Source organism: Microtus pennsylvanicus, chromosome 22 (genome assembly GCF_037038515.1).
Source record: "Microtus pennsylvanicus isolate mMicPen1 chromosome 22, mMicPen1.hap1, whole genome shotgun sequence".
In the NCBI taxonomy this organism is placed as follows: Eukaryota; Metazoa; Chordata; class Mammalia; order Rodentia; family Cricetidae; genus Microtus; species Microtus pennsylvanicus.
Genome location: NC_134600.1, coordinates 24,861,790 through 24,881,306, shown reverse-complemented (window position 1 = coordinate 24,881,306; position 19,517 = coordinate 24,861,790). Strand labels below are relative to the sequence as shown.

General features: G+C 41.6%; 1 protein-coding gene across 5 annotated transcripts in view; it reads right to left on the bottom strand.

Annotated features, from left to right (window-relative positions):
* The window catches only part of Cfap69 (cilia and flagella associated protein 69), a 73,380-nt gene that overhangs the window by 46,415 nt on the left and 7,448 nt on the right, over positions 1-19,517 (bottom strand). For 2 of the 5 annotated variants that reach the window (XM_075956278.1, XM_075956279.1), the window contains exons 2-6: positions 18,798-18,857; positions 16,027-16,092; positions 7,552-7,661; positions 4,822-4,898; positions 2,219-2,317 (exon numbers count right to left, since the gene is read on the bottom strand). In XM_075956278.1, the coding sequence (XP_075812393.1) occupies positions 2,219-2,317; positions 4,822-4,898; positions 7,552-7,661; positions 16,027-16,092; positions 18,798-18,857 (412 nt within the window). The other 3 variants (XM_075956282.1, XM_075956280.1, XM_075956281.1) reach the window with 3 other exon arrangements.

Sequence of the window (19,517 nt, the reverse complement as noted above, 5' to 3'; positions counted from 1 at the left end):
ACACAAGTTCTCTACATTTGCATTCTCCTGGGTCAGGAAAAGTCAGTCATGTGATAATGAGCACTTCCCATGCTTGCTGCTCATGGATCCTTTCCAGCATGAGTTCTCTCATGTTTGTGAAAGTTCTGGGTTTAATGAAGGCTTTCCCACATTGCTTATAACACTGAGTTTTTTGTTTGAGCAGCGGAAGCTTTCACCACAGTGCTTAAACAAGAAAGGATTATTTCGTCTATGAATCTTTTCACAGATGCAAAGGGCCCTGAACCCCTCAGGCATTTCCCACATTGCCTACATATACAGTTCTGTCTCCAGTGTGAGTTCTTTCATGTGTTTGAAGCTATTTGTTGTGACACTCACATTGTTTTATCACAGTGTTTACAAACATAAGGTTTATCTCCAATGTGAGTTCTTTCACACACTTGAAGGAAACATGGACGGCTGAAGATTTTCTCACACTGCTCACGTGCATAATTCATGCATGTCTCCACACAGAACTAGATAAACCACATGCTCCACCGACCCCGACACGGCTTACATAATTCATGCATATCTCCACACAGAACTAGATAAACCACATGCTCCCCCGACACAGCTTACACAATTCATGCATGTCTCCACACAGAACTAGATAAACCACATGCTCCCCCAACACAGCTTACACTCAGACTTTCACCCCAGAGCAACTTCTCTTACGTATTAGAGATGAAGTGGACAGTCGAAGGCTTTACCTCACACTTTACATGTATGAGGTTTCTCTCCACTATGTGTTACCACGTGTCTCTGAAGGCCTGGCAATGTCGTCTAAGCTTTCCTGCTTTGCTTATCTCTGGTAAGGTTTCTCACCGTTCTGTGTTGTTTCATGTTTGGGAAAGCACAGGAATGGTAGCTCTTTTGTGTTCCTTACATCTGATTACAGGGCTGCTCTTCTTTCCTGACACTCATTTGGTCTAGTGTGTGAGCAGGCTGAGCTTTGGAGGGGGAATGTGGAGATGAAAGGCAAGCTCTACTTCTCCACAGCCCAGGTTTCTGATGGTTACACCAGGAGGCATATTCAGTTCAGAATATTCAGAGTCTGGCTCAGCATCTCTCCACATTGGCCACATAGTTCTATGTTCATAATCTCTCTACCATTGGCCTTTAGGTTTCCCATGAGGTTTTTGTACTTCTCTCTAATGTTCTGGCTTTTTCATGTGTCTTTTTCAGGAGAGAACAGCCATGGCCAGAGATGAGCAGCCTGTGATCTCGGCAGCACACATGGATCTCAGTGATGGTGACACCAGACAAACCTCTTCAACTTTTGAACGTTTCTAGACTTCAACGCTTCCCTTACTTCTTTCAAGCATGTTTTCCAGCTCTCAGTATGAACACTCACCACAGTGTTCCTCTTGCTCCCTTGCTGGTCACATGATTTATTTCCTGACTAATTCAATCACTGACAGCTTCAGTTTTCCTTTCCACTCAGTGAATTTCAAGTCTGTTTTTCTGATCTCTGATGATTTTAGGATTCAATGTCTACTATCCACTAAATTTCCCAATCTGTCTACCTGAGACTTCATAATGTATACTCAATAATCTCCTTGTATATTTCACGAACTCAGAGGTCTTGTGATCATCTCCTTAGCTACGTATTTTTACTACCATAGACTGATTTTTATCTATTTAAAAACATAACTTCAAAATATCATTTATTTATTCCCTCCCTTACCATATTGATTGAAAATTATATAATCAACGAAGATAAGAAATGTCTTAAATACATTATATCCTCACAATGCTAATGCTTGACATAATCTACTTACCATTATATATTAAGATTGTCTAGCTACAAATTACAGAGTTCTCCCCAAACATAATAGAGAATGGCACCAGTATTATTAATTTAACATCTACTTGAATGTATTGATATTGTGGTTAAAATAATTTATTTACAATCTAAGAAATACTACTAGTAACAAACGTAACTGGCTACAACTTTATTAACTGGGTCATAAATATTTACCATCAAGACAAAAATTTGATGTGAATCCCCAAACTAAAATAAAAATACTTATACAACTTTTAAATGTAACTGAAGAAGTCAAAGTTACACAAAAATTTTATTTTTATGTGTTAAAAACACAAGCAAGCCCCTGTGTTTTCAAAGTTTGTTGAAATAATATCAGATGAATTTTTGTTTCCCAAAGACAAGCTGTCACTGAAAGGCAAGTGAGAACGTTACCTGGAATGTGCTTCTTCGGAGGCTCAGCATGATAGAAGTCGACGATGCACTTACAAATTTGTATCCTTAATTTAGAACTCGGTATTTTCATCAGTTCACCTGCCAGGAGGATAAAGGGAAGTGGTGTAATAATGTAAGTTCATTTAAAAATGTAAGCATATAATACCAAGGTTATAATAGTTATTTTAAAATCCCATCAGATATTCATACTGGGTCTTCTAATTACATGTGTGATCATGTGGAACATACACACTGTTCCACCGTCACCCATCACTTCATATGGGGTATTTTCTGGGAAATTCCTTGTTAGGTGTTATTTTTATATGAATAACATATTTCATGCTCACACAAACAAGACATTAAGCCCAAGAGAGAACAGAACTAAGATGCACAGTAATTGTAAGATGTAGCAGTGGCTGCTGGCAGACAGCATACTGTTTGACGGTTAATTCAAAAATGGTTAAGTAGAAAGTACATTTATTTATCCAAATGCTAAAATATAGTAAATACACAAAGTTGGGACACAGTCACGTGTCACTTATCAAGTGTTACGCATTGCATACAACTGCACCGCTGTGTTTTCACGTCCTTTCATATAACTGGCAATGGGGCATTGCTTCTACCAGCATCAATCACCACAAAAATGTGGATAATGAGTTGCTCTATGGAAAGTTATGCCATCAATAGGTGATATAATTTTTTGGCTCAATGATAGATTTATAGGACCACCTTCCTTCTTTCTCTCTCTCTTTTTTTGGTTTTCCAAATAATTCTCTGTAGCTTTGGAACCTGTTCTAGAACTAGCTCTAGTAGACCAGGCTGGTCTCGAACTCACAGAGATCTGCCTGCCTCTGCTCCTAAGTGCTGGGATTAAAGGCGTGCGCCACCACCATCTGGCCAGGACCACTATCCTACATATGTTCTACTGTTGTGTGAAATGAAGGGATATAGTTCATGAGAGTCTGTGACCATATATGCATATGTACATACATGTCTACATAATACTTTGAATCTATCCTTACATATTTGACATCTCAATCATGTCAGCTTGGCATTTCCAGAAAGAAGAGAAGGATACTAATAATATAGGTACTGGAGCCACACATCCAAGAGTAAATTCCGGCTCTGTACACACTCCACGTGTAAACTAGAGCTTTGATTTTTATATCTGTAAACCAGGCATAAGTTACCACCTAAGAATGCTGCAGAGATTGATTTCACACGAGACAAGGGCTGAGAATAATGCTTAGCACACTGGTAAGTGCCACATGTGATAGTTACTGTTGACAACAAATAGGCCAGCATTCTTTCTAACGAGACTCAGAAACTTGTCTTTCACAGTGTGTTCTTTCCTTGAAATTCCTATTAGCTTTGCTCTCAACTTGCTGGCAGACTGAAATTAGAGGAATTTGGGGGCATTCTTTGACTCAAAAGCAATAATTGTATGTTCAAGATTTCTGGTGAGGATGAAGGACACAGAGTTTCTTTTCAGTGGCATCTATACTATTATTGAGACTGATTTGGCTAATTCAATAATCCAAGCTAGGTTGTATTCATTCCTTTGAAGTCCAACAAAAATATTCTCCAGAAGGTCTACTCATTTTGTAGGGGAGACAGAGAGAAGTGAGTCTCAGGGAAACTATGTAAGACTAAGAGAGAATGTTCCCTAGGAGAATCTGAAGATAATCTGAGGGACTCTGCAATGACCTTTGTCATGTGACCCATGCTGTCTGGTTGCCTAAGGACAACTAGAGTCAGCAGGATCAGCTTGAGGAGTAAACTGGAGAGCTCAATTCTCTGAGGATAAAAGAGTAAAGAACTCCATCAAGACGGGGCTTTAATTTGGGCCTACTGGAAAGTTTAGTTCAATTCCAGCAGGAGTGGCAGAGCCCGAGGGAGCACAGAGACGCGGTGGAGCACTGGCCAGTGGGTAAGGGAGCACAGAGACGGGGTGGAGCACTGGCCAGTGGGTAAGGGAGCACAGAGACGGGGTGGAGCACTGGCCAGTGGGTAAGGGAACACAGAGACGGGGTGGAGCACTGGCCAGTGGGTAAGGGAACACAGAGACGGGGTGGAGCACTGGCCAGTGGCTAAGGGAGCACAGAGACAGGGTGGAGCACTGGCCAGTGGGTAAGGGAGCACAGAGACGGGGTGGAGCACTGGCTATTGATCACTGCTGGTGGAGGGAGAAACTCACTTCTCAAAGAGGACACGTTCTAGTGAAAGAGCATACACCCACAAAATGGTCTCGATGGGCAAAAGTACACTACAAAATTGGGGGGTTAGATCTAGGAAGAGTTGGGTGAGGTATCAAAATATGTCGCACGAACCTCTCAAAAGACTAAGAAAAAAAGTCAACAAACCCATAACTAAACTATACATCAAATCAAACATGTGCAAAAAAGTAAAAGTCTGCCTCAAACACCTCAGGAGAAAATAGTTCCAGAATCATCATTGAGCACACCCTAATAACTCTCAACTATAAAATAAGGGAAGAGCCTTGGGTGGAAGAGATGGTCAAGGAGACAGTGAAAGCAGACAAGCCCATTTCCCCACATTGGTCCTGCCATCTTAGAGACCCCATCTAAGACATCTTAACTTACCCAGAAGAGCAAGTGAATTAGCAGTGTCTTCAGTATAAGTTATTTCATCTGATACTTTCTTTTTCAAAAAAGGCAAGCTTCAATAAGAACAAAGATGTCAGAATTACTAGTCAGTGGATTGACGCATCACTTACAAAGGGGGATATTCATTTTCTAAAGAATAAAGCGATACTGTCTCCTGGCCGATTGTATTCTTTAGTGTGGAGCAGGGACAACAATCAGAAAGAAAACTGTATTTCTAACTAACCAACCAGAGAGAAAAACAAAACAAAACAAAAAACCACTTCCATAAGAATGAAGAGAGGCAAGCCAGGTGGTGGTGGCACACACCTTTAATCCCAGCACTCGGGAGGCAGAGGCAGGTGGATCTCTAGCAAGAGCTAGTTCCCGGACAGGCTCCAAAACTACAGATAAACCCTGTCTCGAAAAACAAAATCAAAAAAAGAATGAAGAGAGGCACAAGCCAATAAAGCAATCATTCATCCCTGTTGATAAAACACTTATTTATCATCTTTCTGAGCAAAGTCATAGCAAATTATAGTTAATCACAGTTAGGAAGATTCAACTAAAACTTAAACGTGTTTATTGTCTTTCCCTGAAGTTTGTAAAGCAGGAAGCACCAGATTAATGGGCTGTTTCTTCCTGAAGGTCAGGGCCCCTCCTTATGAACTGGATTGGAAGTATTTACAAAAGAACAGAATGCTTCGGGGAACAACAAGGAATCCAACTGTAAAAATATTGATTCTATGAGACCTTCAATTCACAGTTACGATAATCAAAGTTATCTGAAAATACTTATTTATAAATCACAGAAGATCAAGTTTATGAACTGTGGGTCATTATTCTAAAATTCAAAGGACAGATGAAAGTTAATTCTTAAAATATAAACTGTTTGAATCTCCTGTGCTATTTGAAGTATAACATATTTATATAAATGACTCCTAGCTCATGTCTTCCAAAAGCATTTACCCAGTAGTTGGAAAGAGGCATTGAGAATTATAATATGTAGATTTAGACTACACAAGTTCATTTGAATTTAAAAGTATATCAAGGCAAGCTACAAAGAGACAATTCTGTAATTTCTATGGGGATTCATTCCTTTAGAATTAAATTAGGAAAAAATAACATTATTTGTTATCTAATCGACTGACGGACAGCTAAAGATCTCAAACCTAAAGCTCTAAATATCTTGTCCCATCTTCTCATTTTCTGCCAAAGGAGATTTCTATAGGATAAAGAGTCGAGGTGTGGGAAGTCCAACTCAAAAGCTAAACAGAAAATAAGAAGTGCTCCTAGTGCAATGAACAAGCATATTAGAGACCAAAGAGAAAAAACTTGATGTATTTTCAATTTTTCAATCTCCAAACTTTTCTTGAGAAGACAACCAAGTGAGGACTGGGTGTAGCGAAATGAGGAGTATAGGTGGAAACTTGAAACATAAAAAATTAGTGACATGAGTAACCCCAAAGGGAGGGGAAGGGAAGAGCGAGGTGAGCAGAGCTGCAGCATGGCATGCTGGGACACCGCACAGACCAAGGAGCAGCTCTGTGGAGCAGCGACCCTGGAGGCCACGCTGTGAACCCAGTCCTTTAGGTCCTGCAAGCACCCACAGTGAAAGGGCTGTCCACAAAACAGTCAGAGGCCAGCATGACAGCACTAGAAGAAACTTCTTTCCTTATTTATTCGATCTCTTTTTAAAAGGCCAAGTGTACGCATTTGGGAAATCAGTTTTCATTATTTTAGTATAATACAGAAATTGCTCCAGAATTTTTTATTTGGCTTCTGCTAAATTTAAGACTTGGAATGTCCCTGTATATATACATAGTCCTACTAATAATATCACTTTTCTATTTAAAATATTAAATTGGTAGATAGATTTAGAAGACAAAATCACCAAAATGACTCATTTCCAACTAAGAAGTTTCTTCTACTAACAGTTCAGGGAGCAGAAAACGGCCATTGAAGCAGCCCTCTAGATCAGCCACTGTGTGGCAGCAAAGAAGCATTCCCTACGTGTTTGTGCTTCCAGCGCTGCTGCAGGAACTGCAGTAGGGGAGGGGAGGGCAGGGTAATTTCATAACTCTTACCTTCAGTTTATATTTTTCTCCCTCATTCAAAATTACAAGATCAATTGAAACCTGACATAGAACTAAGTATATTTGTGAGAGTCAAATTTCTCAAAGAAAGAGAAAAAAGAAAATCAAACTAAGTAACGCTAAATTTATTTAAAGATCCTCTCAAAAAACTACAATCCTTTAGTTTCATCTGCTTACTAATCACGCAGGAGTGACAACTTTAAGTATTTTACACTTCAATATAATCTCTTCTGGAGCAATCTGAGACTGCAAGATTTGAAATAATAACTGTCCAAATCCTGACACCAACTTGTTTAAGTTTTGTTTTTTAGTTCTGTATTACACACACACATGCATGCATGCATGCACGCACGCACACACATACACACACACACACATACACAATTTTTTTTCTCCAGACAGTGTTTCTCTGTGTAGTGCTGGCTGTCCTGGAACTCACTCTGTAGAACAGACTGTTCTGGAACTCACAGAGATCTGCCTGCCTCTGCTTCCTGTGTGCTAGGATGAAAGGTGTGCACCACCACTGCCCAGCTAAATTCTATATTATTGATACACTCTATATCCGATACCTTTGCAATAAAAAACAAAGCATAATATAGTATATAGCAGTACAAAGTAAAGTTAAACAACTTACCCGCACAGTTTTATAAGGTCAGATGCAGGTTCCACAAAACAGGGCTGCTTTTGAATTTTTTCTGCACACAGACCCAGGATTTTAAACACCTGTGCCAGATCCCTTAGAGGCTTCAATGTTTTGTTAAGAAATAAAATCATCATAGATTTGTAAACAAGTCTTTAGGCCTTTCCTCCAGAGAGCTTATAAAATTCTATCTTGTTAAATGTGGTAAGCATTATTTTAATTATTACTTTCAAGTCTAAAGCGAAAAGTTTGTAACTATATTTTAGCAACATTACTTTTGTCTTAGTAACCTTTATTTCAACTCAAAACACAAACAGATACAGCTCAAATCTTATTTTAATGTAGTACTTTATTTTGTTCAGGGGTGTGTGTGTATTTATATTTGTAGGTTTTCACTGGGATGTTTGTGTGAAACAGATATCCACCTCACAATATCCCTTCCCTAACACAGGCTCCCTACTGCTAGCAAAAGCAATTCCACGCCGGCCACCCTCCCTCCCTCCCTCCCTCCCTCCCTCCCTCCCTCCCTCCCTCCCTCCCTTCCTTCCTTTCTTTTTCAAGACAGGGCTTCTCTGTAGCTTTGGAGCTTGTCCTAGAACTCGCTCTTTAGACCTGACTGGCCTCGAACTCGCAGAGATCCGCCTGCCTCTGCCTCCCAAATGCTGGGATTAAAGGTGTGCACCACCACTGCCCTCCCAGATGTATTTTTTCTAATTAGCATTAAATTGGTTGGGATTTTATTTTATTTAAAACTCACATAAAAGCCAAATGTACCTCTTCTGGATCTTCAGATAAAAACATATTCTATTTTGCCTGTTTAAAAAAGCATGATTACTACAAAACTAAATCTCCTTGACTTTGCTTGATATCTGAGAGATCATGGTGGTTATGACTTCAGAATCTGGGTTGCATCCTATTTTCTCTAGCTTTGCCGTGAGCTGCTTAGGCGGGGTGGGAACACCTCTGTTAACTTCTGTTATGTAGCAATCACCTCTGAATTGAAACATTCACTCCTGTAGGAAGAAGCGGCTCCTATGCCTTAGAAATTAAAAAAAAAAATCTTACAAGCTGGAATTTATGAGGGGCGGTAAACACAGGCTGCAAGGATGCAGCGTTGTGAATTCTCACTGTCATTAGTGATGGGTGTGTTTTGAGTCATCCGTGGTCCTGCAAGTAACCCCAATAAAGTCACTAAATTAGGCTTGGGCGGAACTGTTTATTTGGTTTGTCATCAGTGCTTTTTCTGAGTTAAATAGGTCTGTTCATGTCTCCCCAGGAAAAGTCAAACAGGAACAGACAGAAGCAAAGATAAGTTGGGACAGAGAGATTGTATGGTTCCAGAAACGTGTGATGAGACACGCCCCTGTGGCTCATCAGTTTGAAGGCAATGTCCGCGGAGGACAGCCCCAATATGGTACCTTCCTCCGTGTGGTAAAGGGTGGTGTGGCTGCATGCTCCCTGAGATGTGTGCTAGGACGTGCAGCCAAGTCTGAGCTGTCTCCGATGGAACACCTTAGGGTGGTGGGGTGAAAATCCAAATTTGGTCATCGTCTTTTATGCGGTATAGGAGTGATGTCTCCTTGATGAATGGGATCCCCTGCATGAGTAAGTAGACACTCTGACAACAGTCCACGGACTAGACACTGCATGGCAGTCCACACAGTTCACGGACTAGACACTGCATGGCAGTCCACACAGTCCACGGACTAGACACTGCATGGCAGTCCACCAAGAGTAGCACAGGTGATGGAGCACAGGTGATGGGGCACAGGTGATGGGGCACAGGTGATGGGGCACAGGTGATGGGGCACAGGTGATGGAGCACAGGTGATGGAGCACAGGTGATGGAGCACAGGTGATGGGGCACAGGTGATGGGGCACAGGTGATGGGGCACAGGTGATGGGGCACAGGTGATGGAGCACAGGTGATGGGGCACAGGTGATGGAGCACAGGTGATGGAGCACAGGTGATGGAGCACAGGTGATGTGGCACAGGTGATGGAGCACAGGTGATGGAGCACAGGTGATGGGGCACAGGTGATGGAGCACAGGTGATGGAGCACAGGTGATGTGGCACAGGTGATGGAGCACAGGTGATGGAGCACAGGTGACAAGAGGGGGCCAGCAAGTTGTGCTGATCTTGACATGACCACTGCTATATGTAATGGCATGTGCGAATGAGGCAGACAAAGAAAGTGCTTGTTTAAAGAGGAATTAGAATGGGAAGGGACATGAAACTATCGCCCTCCACGTTAGCCTCCAATTTGGTGGATAATTTCTACAGCACTCCTGCCAAGCAGCTAGAAATGATCGAAATTCAACCAAGAGCCATAAGCCATGATGGAAGGGACAGAGCATTAGTCAGAGCGGTACTAGAAAGCCTTTCCTGAGGTCCAGAAACTTAGGACGCGTGGGAAGAATCCAACAGTGATGAGGACAGGACCAAAGTAGAAGTGATGGAAGACACCCCTCAGGTCTGATAGTTAAGAGAAATGAAGGGGAGACCCAAGATCCAAGATGCGGGGGTGGGGGTGGGGCTTTCCAATGGACAAGGAAGGACATGGTGGATCTGACCTTTAATAGAGAAGAAGGGAGAATCCAGGATTTAACATGTCTTAAGAATGGGCAGTGAGGAAGTGGACATGGTTGACATGACAGAAGACATCCCTCAAATCTTACCTTTAGCAGAGAAGGAAAATCCCATCACTCAACACATAGACAGAAGCACTAATCATGGCCCAGAAGGAAGAATACGATAACCACGTGCTCCTCAGCACCCTCACTGCTTGAACTGGGACTCTCTTCAATGAGTAGCGGCAGAGCCTATCACTGGTTCACAAGGCTATGGGACACGGCAGTGGACAGATAGTTCAGCCTGAGCACCCTGGCTGTGGAGAAGCTCAGTAATAGGACTTCCCTCTTAGAAAGAAAAGCAGCAGGATCTGAGGCAAGGCGAGGAAAACCAGTTCCTGATGGCTGACTCATGTGCCACTATTAGGGACACTTGGTTATTGCTGGCTCAAGTTCCCACGAATACCAGGAACTAGGAGATAATAAAGAGGCAGACACTACTGAAGGAACTGAGCTCGCACTCAGCGGTGTTACTCAGTGACTAGTTCACCTGGCCAGGTAGACATGTGCTTGATAACTAATGTTTCGAAAAGGTTGATTTAGGAGGGACGTCATATGACTTTCCTGAGCCCTATGGTGAATATAATCTTATTGATTACATACTCTTATAGAGATTAGAAGATTCTGGTGAATCTGACCTATATCATCACACTAATGGGGGTCTGGCATCCAACTCAAGTATGTAAAGTGAAAAACAAAACGAAACCTAGCAGAGATGAAAGAAGGACAAAGCAGACAAAGGGTAAAGGGTAAAGTGTAAACGTGTGCCGAGTGTTCCTGGGTTTCTGTAAATCAAATGTGGCGAGACTTGTGTCCAGCCAGAGTTCCTATGGAAAAGTTGACAGAAGCTAAATTCTATGCTAGTAAACTTCCAGAAGGCTTGAAAATCTGAAAGAAGTTCACAGAAGGTATAATTGATAAAACAAGATGCAAGAGACCAAGCTTGTCCTGGCGTCAGGAAAGCTCAGGAGACGTCCCACAGTCCTCACACAGCTCCCCCTTCTTTATCTCAGGACAGCACCCCTTCACCCTCGAGAAAAGACTGCTCAAGACTGGTGCACAGCCATGCGGGTAGAATTTGTCTGGTAAAGGGTATCATCAACCAAATCAGTCTATTACTATTTTAGAGTTCCCGATAATATTTAAAAATAACTATTATTTATAATTAAAACTTGGATACTTCTGTTAGGAGACAATGTATATATAAATGCCATTGTTTCACGAATGTCCTCATTAAATGTTCCATGTTGTGGATGAAAAAATTCTACACTGGTGGGAAAAGAAATCTAAGCTTGTTCGAGGAAGCAGAGAATTATGCCTCCAGATTAAACGGCGTGCCCGTCTCTCCCACAAAGAACAGTGTGCTGGGAGTGAAAGTCGTTTGCTACCCTGAGCCCGGACCTACACCAGGGCTGGCCTGAGGAAGAGGCGTATCAGCAGCTGCAGCCACAGTTTCAGCCTGGAGCCTGCAGACCTGGGGAACCCGCTTGATCAGCAGGAGAAGCAGACCTGAACACATCCTGATCCTCCGTGACTTCACATGGGAGGCCTCTTAGGAATGGATGGGGGGAAGGTCAGGGGAGTGGGAGGAGGGGGAACTGGGATTGGTATGTAAAATTAAAAAAAATTCAAAAAATAAATATACATATATGGTAATTTTAAGTCTAAAAATTTTACATATCAGAACACACACACATAGTTTTTTAAGACAGGATCTGTGGATCCACTTGGCCTAGAAGTTACTAGTTAGCACAAGTGATCACAGCTCTCACTTCAGCAGGGATAAGAGACAAGTTTATTCTGGAACAAATCTGAGTGAACATGGCCTGGGAAGACAGATGCAGTGTCAAATTCCATGTTCCAGTGTGGAAGCAGTTTATAGTAACGGAACAATGAACACTTTCCAAATGCGTGAGTAGAAGCATTAAGTAGGTGCTGCAGCAAAGCAGGGCAGTCTTGTCTCTAGGGGCAGGCAGCATATGCGGACACCCAGCCTTTCAGTCGGGGGAAGCCGCAGCTTTCTAATACCTTTCAGAAGTTTTTGTCTGTTATTCACAGGATGCTAGGTCCACACAGAGATGGGAAGGAATGGCTATTTAGGGAGCTAAAGAGAACCCAACATAAACTGCAATTAGACTCTGGACCTATAATGTTCTGACCGCTTCAGGGCCACTGAAGGTCTAATTCATCAGTCTCGCAGATTTGAAGGTGTACTTTCTTTCCTGGAACTTTTGTTCAGAGTTCCCTGTTTGCCAGTATCACATTTCGTCCATGTGGAAACCATGCCTCATACCATTTATTAAATATTATAATATGTCCCTCATAGCTAGGAAGACCCATTCCTCAGATCTGATGTAGACAAGGCTGGGTAGCAGGCAGAACAATAGTTTTCAGGAGAGAAGAACAGGTGGTAAATCCATTAATAAAGAAACTCCTGGGTTGTATGAGAACTATCAGCCATTATGATCTGATTCTCTTCCCCTTTTCACTTTTGTGCAGCTACAGCTGATGTAACATTTGCATGGAACATAGAATTAGAATTAAAATAATCAAAACCAGTTTTGAGTGAATGTGAAAGATGAAGGAAGCATGCAGAGAGAGAGGGGAGGGAGGGAGGGAGGGAGGGAGGTAGAGAGAGAGAGAGAGAGAGAGAGAAGTCATTCCCCAAAGCCGTAAGATTGTTGAATGAAAATCTAACGATGGGGTAAGCTACTTTCCTGTGAGTTACTGGCCAAGGAGTCTTCCCAAAGTAGCCCAAACCATAAAGGCCATTGCCACTGCTTCTGGTGGCATGCCAGAATTACACCGTAGGTCCCTACATAGTATTGATACCACATGCTTTGGTCACAGGGCATGAAGAAATTGAACTGCAACTGGACTGGAAACTCTCTCCCTGCTCGCTGGGTTTATAGTGCCATAAGCATTAGCAGGCTGTAGAAGGAGAACAGTTGTCAATGGCCCTCCCTAGCTATACACACTGCAACTACACAGTACCAACATTTTGTGAAAAATGTACCCACTATTGCAACCAGGGCAAAACTGTTCCAGATGCAGTCAGTGTCTGTTCATCTTGAAGGCCTACTCCATAAAAGATCCACATCTGGAACTGAGAGCCAAATGGAAAGCCCATGAGTGGAGAGGTCATGGTCTCAGTGGGGATGCAGCTACCACTGCCTTGCTGCACAGATGGAATCTGCTTGGTAAGCACCTTCTAAACACTTCTGTTGATACCTGCAGACTGCTTCTACAGCCAGCCTCGGCCTCTCATAAAACAACTTCCCACATGACTGCTGCTCAGGCATCTTGTTCAATGCTCAATCACAGATGGGGAAAACCAATCCAAGGTCTACATCAGCCCCTCCAAGACTCAAGGGAAATGCTGAAGGGAAGGCAGAAAGAACGGAAGAGCTGGATGAAGGGGTGCAGGGTTGTGCAGAAATTTCCTTCTAATTGAAGCATTCCCTCCTGAAAAAAGGACTGAAGGTCCTAAGGCTTAGGAAGCAAACAAAACTCACAAGGTTTAGGAAGTGGAAACTTACAAGAGTCCTAAAGTCCCTCTCTTCAGGGTTGTAGAGACCCACAGCTGCTGGGAAAGGGGACTCTGGAGCTGGCACGCTGCCAATGGGCAATGCAGGAAGCTTGAGTGTGCAGCTGCCACTGAGTCACCCAAACTCCCGTTAAGCAATGGCGTGTGTATACTTCCGCAACTAGCCACAACAGACTCACTGGCTCACCAAGCTAGACTAGGTAGGATTGTTTCTCTGGTCTGTTATCAGTGATAGCTAGGTGAATAGATATTTGCTCCCATCTCTCCAGGAAGTCTCATAACAACTTCCTAGGGAAGTGGTATTTCCCTAATTTAACTCCAGACAGTCTTACAACATCTAAAGCCAGCCTAGTGAAGGTGTTCAGAAACAGAGCCACTTGCAACCAGCTGTCTAATCGTAAGGAAAAACAATGGTGGAGGTTTCAAAATACTGAGGTGTCAAATTAACCATGGAGAAATCACTTGCTAGTATGCTTTCTTGGCTACCAATAGGTAGTACTTAATACGCAAAAGCTCTCAGATTGCTCCTACAGATCCTCATAATCATAAAACAAGGCTACTATAAAGAAAACATTTAGAGAAACTTCTACAATGTTTTGGCCTGGAACAAGTTGTTCTTAGATGGACATCTTCTTTAGACCAAATCAGACAACTGTCAGCAAGAATCAGTCCAGGTCTACCCACAGCCCAATTTGATCTGGAGCTCTGTTACAGTCTATGGCAGATGAAAAAGTGAAAGCTGACTTTGGTTACTGTTTTGAAACAGGTTGTCATTTAGCCCAGGCTGGACTCACACTTACTATGTACGGAGCCAGGCTCTGAATTCTTGATCCTGTAGCTTCTACCTCCTAAGGCTGAGGTTATATGGATGAGTCACCATACCAGGCTTGAGAGTAGACATTTTAAAGTATGTATAACAATCTAATGTAACTGGGAAACTTTTTTATACTTTGCAAATCATATATATATATATAAATATATATTTTAAAATCAAATATATATATAATATATATATATTTAAAAATCAAATAGCCACCAGCCTAAAATTGGTTATTGCACACAGATAGATAGGTCTGAGGCTTGAGTACTGGCTCCTGTCTGTTGTCATAAGGGATTATCCCATCTGATCTTCTTAATAGCTTACTTTATAAAGGGAAGAGATATAAGATGGTAGTCAAGGTGAAACTTGCTCTGTATATTGGCAGAAATAAGGCTGACTTGGCCCTCCTAATTCTATTGATGGCCTCTGAATCTACAGAAATTGACATTATCTACAGATAATAAGGCAGAGATTAATGGCTTCTCAATGATGTCCGTGTCTTAGTCGCAGAAACCTTTGAAGAGGCTACCTAAAATGGCAAAGCGACTTACAAATGGAAATTGTCCTAGTTAGTTTGTGTCAACTTGACTGGACACAGACAGTGTTGTCTGGGAAGAAGGAGCGCCAACTGAGAAACTGCCTCCATAAGCAAGCCTGTAGGCAAGCCTGTGTGGCATTTTCTCCATTAATGATACCTGGGAAGGTCCAGTCCATGGAAGGCAATGCCGCCTCTAAAGCTGTGGTCCTGAACTGGGAAAGAAAGGCAGCTGAGCAAGTCACAGGGAGCAAGCCAGTAGGCAGTGTTCCTTCAAGATCTCAGCTTCAGCTCTGCCTTGAGTTCCTGCTCAACTTCCTTCCACGGTGAACTATAAACTATAATTTGAAATAAGCCTTGAGTTCCTGCTCAACTTCCTTCCATGGTGAACTATAAACAGTAATCTGAAATAAGCCTTGAGTTCCTGCTCAACTTCCTTCCATGGTGAACTATAAACTGTAATCTGAAATAAGCCCACTGATCCCCAGGGGGTTTTATTGGTCATGGCATTTCATAGCAAAACAAAAAGTAAATGAAGACAGGAGTATTCTACTAGAATACCCAGATGGGTTCCGTGTAATCATTAGGACCCTTATAAGGGGAATGGGAGTGAGGACTGTCAGAGACAGGAGGAAGAGACGCTAGAACAGAGCAGAGGAGAGAGTGAGGCCACTGGGAGGCGCCAGTTCACGAGCAGGTGGGAAAGTCAAGGAAATGGGCCCCTCACCTCCCTCCTGAATCTCTGGTGTACCAGTCCCTGCTGGGACCATGACATTAGCCAAGTGAGCTTCTGGTCTTTAGAACGATCAGATAAGAAACTTACCTGACCTGGTCTGTGACACCTTGTTAATGTGGCAAGAGGAAGGAACCCAGCACATTTTCTAGTGTTTCCAGAAGAATGAAAGGAACATGCACACAGATATCTATAAAGGATACAAATCCATACTGATAACAATGTACCACTTTCATGACACTATTAAGTTGTTTTTCTTCTAAGTCATCCTAAAACAAATAAATGGTCTGTTAGTTCTTTTGTGCCATTTAATAGGTTAAGATTTTTTAAAGTTTATTGTATATAAACACATTGAAATTACTAAGTAATTCTTACATAAAAAGCAAATGTATATATGGATACAATATCACATAAAGAAAACAGAACAAGAAATGCTAACTATAAGAGGATAAGGAAGAATTAAATTCAGTAATGAACATGAATTATCAAAGAAGAAATAAAGCACATTGTTTTTCTAGTTATCTGTAACAGAGTTTTTATTTTGGTGATGGAAAATGCAAAAAATATACTAACAAGGAAAACAAAGTTTCACGTGAAGCCTCACAGCTTCTGTCCTGAACAGCAATCCTGACCATATAGAAGCTCACTGGATGATACAGACTTTCAATATAGTTAATATGCCTCGACACAGTAATATGTTTCCAAAACTCATGTGTCAACTAAAAACAAGCCCCTGATATGTGCCTCTCTTTCACCTCACACTTGCAGTACGTGTGTGTGTGTGTGTGTGTGTGTGTGTGTGTGTGTGTGTGTGTACATTCATGCATCCTATGGCATACATGAGGACATCAGTGGAAAACATTCAGAGGTTTGGTCTCTCCTACCACCATGTGGGTTCTGGGGATTAAAATCAAGTACTCAGGTTTTTTTTGTTTGTTTGTTTGTTTTGGATTTTTCAAGACAGGGTTTCTCCGTAACTTTTTGGTTTCTGTCCTGGAACTAGCTCTTGTAGACCAGGCTGGCCTCAAAATCAGAGATCCGCCTGCCTCTGCCTCCTGAGTTCTGGGATTAAAGGCGTGCGCCACCACTGCCCGGCTCAAGTACTCAGTTTTGATAGCCAATGCCTTTACCCAAAGAGCTATCTTGCTTGCTTCTACCCCTTTTCAAATTAAACTGCCCATGAAAAGTTCTTGCACTGTCTATATTTTCCACTCTAACTTCAAAACAAAAACAAAAACAACTGTAAGGGACTTTCCATAGTTGCGTTTTATTTTTAATGCAGATATATTTACAATTTAAACACTTAACCGTCACAAAAATCAGTCATAAAAAGATAAATTAAAACACTTAAACTTCACAAAAGCAGTCATAAAAAGATAAATTACTCTTGGTAGTTGTTTATTTTCCTTCTCTAAAAAAGTAGAGACTAAGATGGAAGAGACTTGACTCTAGAGGGGCTCGCAGGTGTCCAGGGAGATGTCCCCAGCTAGTTCCTTGGACAACTGAGGAGAGGGAACCTGAAATGACCCTATCCTATAGCCATACTGATGAATATCTTGCATATCACCTTAGAACCTTCATCTGGTGATGGATGGAGATAGAGACACTGGAGCACCGGACTGAGCTCCCAAGGTCCCAATGAGGAGCAGAAGGAGGGAGAACATGAGCAAAGAAGTCGGGACCACGAGGGGTGCACCCACCCACTGTGACAGTGGGGCTGATCTATTGGGAGCTCACCAAGGCCAGCGGGACTGGGACTGAATAAGCATGGGATAAAACCACTCTCTGAACATGGCGGACAATGAAGGCTGATGAGAAGCCAAGGACAATGGCACTAGGTTTCGATCCTACTGCATGAACTGGCTTTGTGGGAGCCTAGCCTGTTTGGATGCTCACCTTCCTGGACTTGGATGGAGTGGGGAGGACCTTGGACTTCCCACAGGGCAGGGAATCCATCCGGACTGCTCTTCAGACTCAAGAGGGAGGGGGAATGGAGTGGGGGGAGGGGGAGAGGAGTGGGAGGAGGGGGAGGGAAATGGGAGGCAGGGAGGAGGCGGAAATTTTTTCAACAACAACAAATAAATAAATAAATAAAACTTTTCATCCTTCTAATCTGCTAAGTTAAAAATAAAAATCAAACAAATAAACAAAACAAAAAGTAGAGACTAAAAATGTTAAAGCAATAGCTAAATGTTTATGTTTACTAATCATAGAATGTTACTTTGTTTAGGTGGCTATACCTGAGTCAATCTATTTCCTGTTTATTAAAAATGTGCATTCATATTTGAAAATGACTACCGGTAATTCTATAGTGAGTGCTAGCTCTGAGGCACTTACCAATACCTGGGTAGCATTAGGCAAGTGTTGGTGTGAAAACATATGCAAACACATGTATACATACACAATATACATACACATGTAAACATACACAGTTAGTACATCTTTTCTCAATACATTCTTTTAGTCTTATAAAAGAAAAATTATTTTCTCTGTATTCTCATCATTTTTCTCAGAAAAAAATCATATATATATATATATATATACATATATATGTATGTATGTATGTGTGTGTATGTATGTATAAATCTGTTTACATGTCCTGACTCAGATTAGAAATTTTCTCTAGTTCTTCAGTGTCCTTTTACTACTTCTCCAGTCCTATTTAGCAAGAGTTATTAGCACAGGATAGATAGCTCTTTCTCTGCTCTTGAGGTATGAACCCAGAATTGAAAGTCCATTCTCTACTCTTGCAGGTCCTTCTGATCATAGCCAATATAGTTGGGTTTGACCTTCTTATGAAAACAAATTGGTTCTCATACTAAATTTAAGTTCCTTGACTATAAAACATATATTGTGGGGAAAAGTTTCAACAAAAGAGATAACAATATTTATGTTAGAGGGAATGCCCATTACTGTTCAGGAACATACGAGTTTCTAAGTGATAGAGCAAAGTAACTTCTCCAAGATTACTCACCTTATCATTCTCTTCAAGAAGTTTGATGATACGATTAAGGTCCATAGGCTTGAAAACACCCTAGAAATACACAGCAGTTACTATTCCACCCCAAGGGGATAAAGAAATTAAGTCAAGTACACACATTCCCACACCACCACCCATAACCCCACACATATGTTCTTTGGAATTTTCACACAGTGCATCTTAATCATATATATATATATATATATACATACATACATGCACCCACTCTCTCTCCACCTTCCCACCCCCTTTTACCCATTATATCTTCCTTCTTGCTTCCAGTTCTTTTACTTTTTATAACCCACTGAGTCCACTTAAAGCCACCCATATGTACGTGGCTATGAAGTTATTAAATTTGGCCTGGCAACCTGCCAGCAGGCTGCCCCTCAAAGAAAAGTGACTCTTAGTCCCATCAATTGCCAATAGCCCCTTGTCCAGGGGTAGGGTCTTGGAGAACCTCACAATTGTTAACTATAATCATTAAATTGTTATATTTACCATTAACAAATAGTTTGGTAAAAAATAACATTGCCTTTGGGATTTGGAGTTTTAACAATGTCTGTGCCCTGTGGTTACTTTAACTTTCTCTTTTCTTCCTGCGTTTCCAGAATTTATGGATACAGATATAGCTACAGGCAAATAGGGTAGCCTTTCGTGTTACAACTTTTGAAATATTTGCTTTGAGGGTTAGATAAAGGTATTGAAATAAAAACT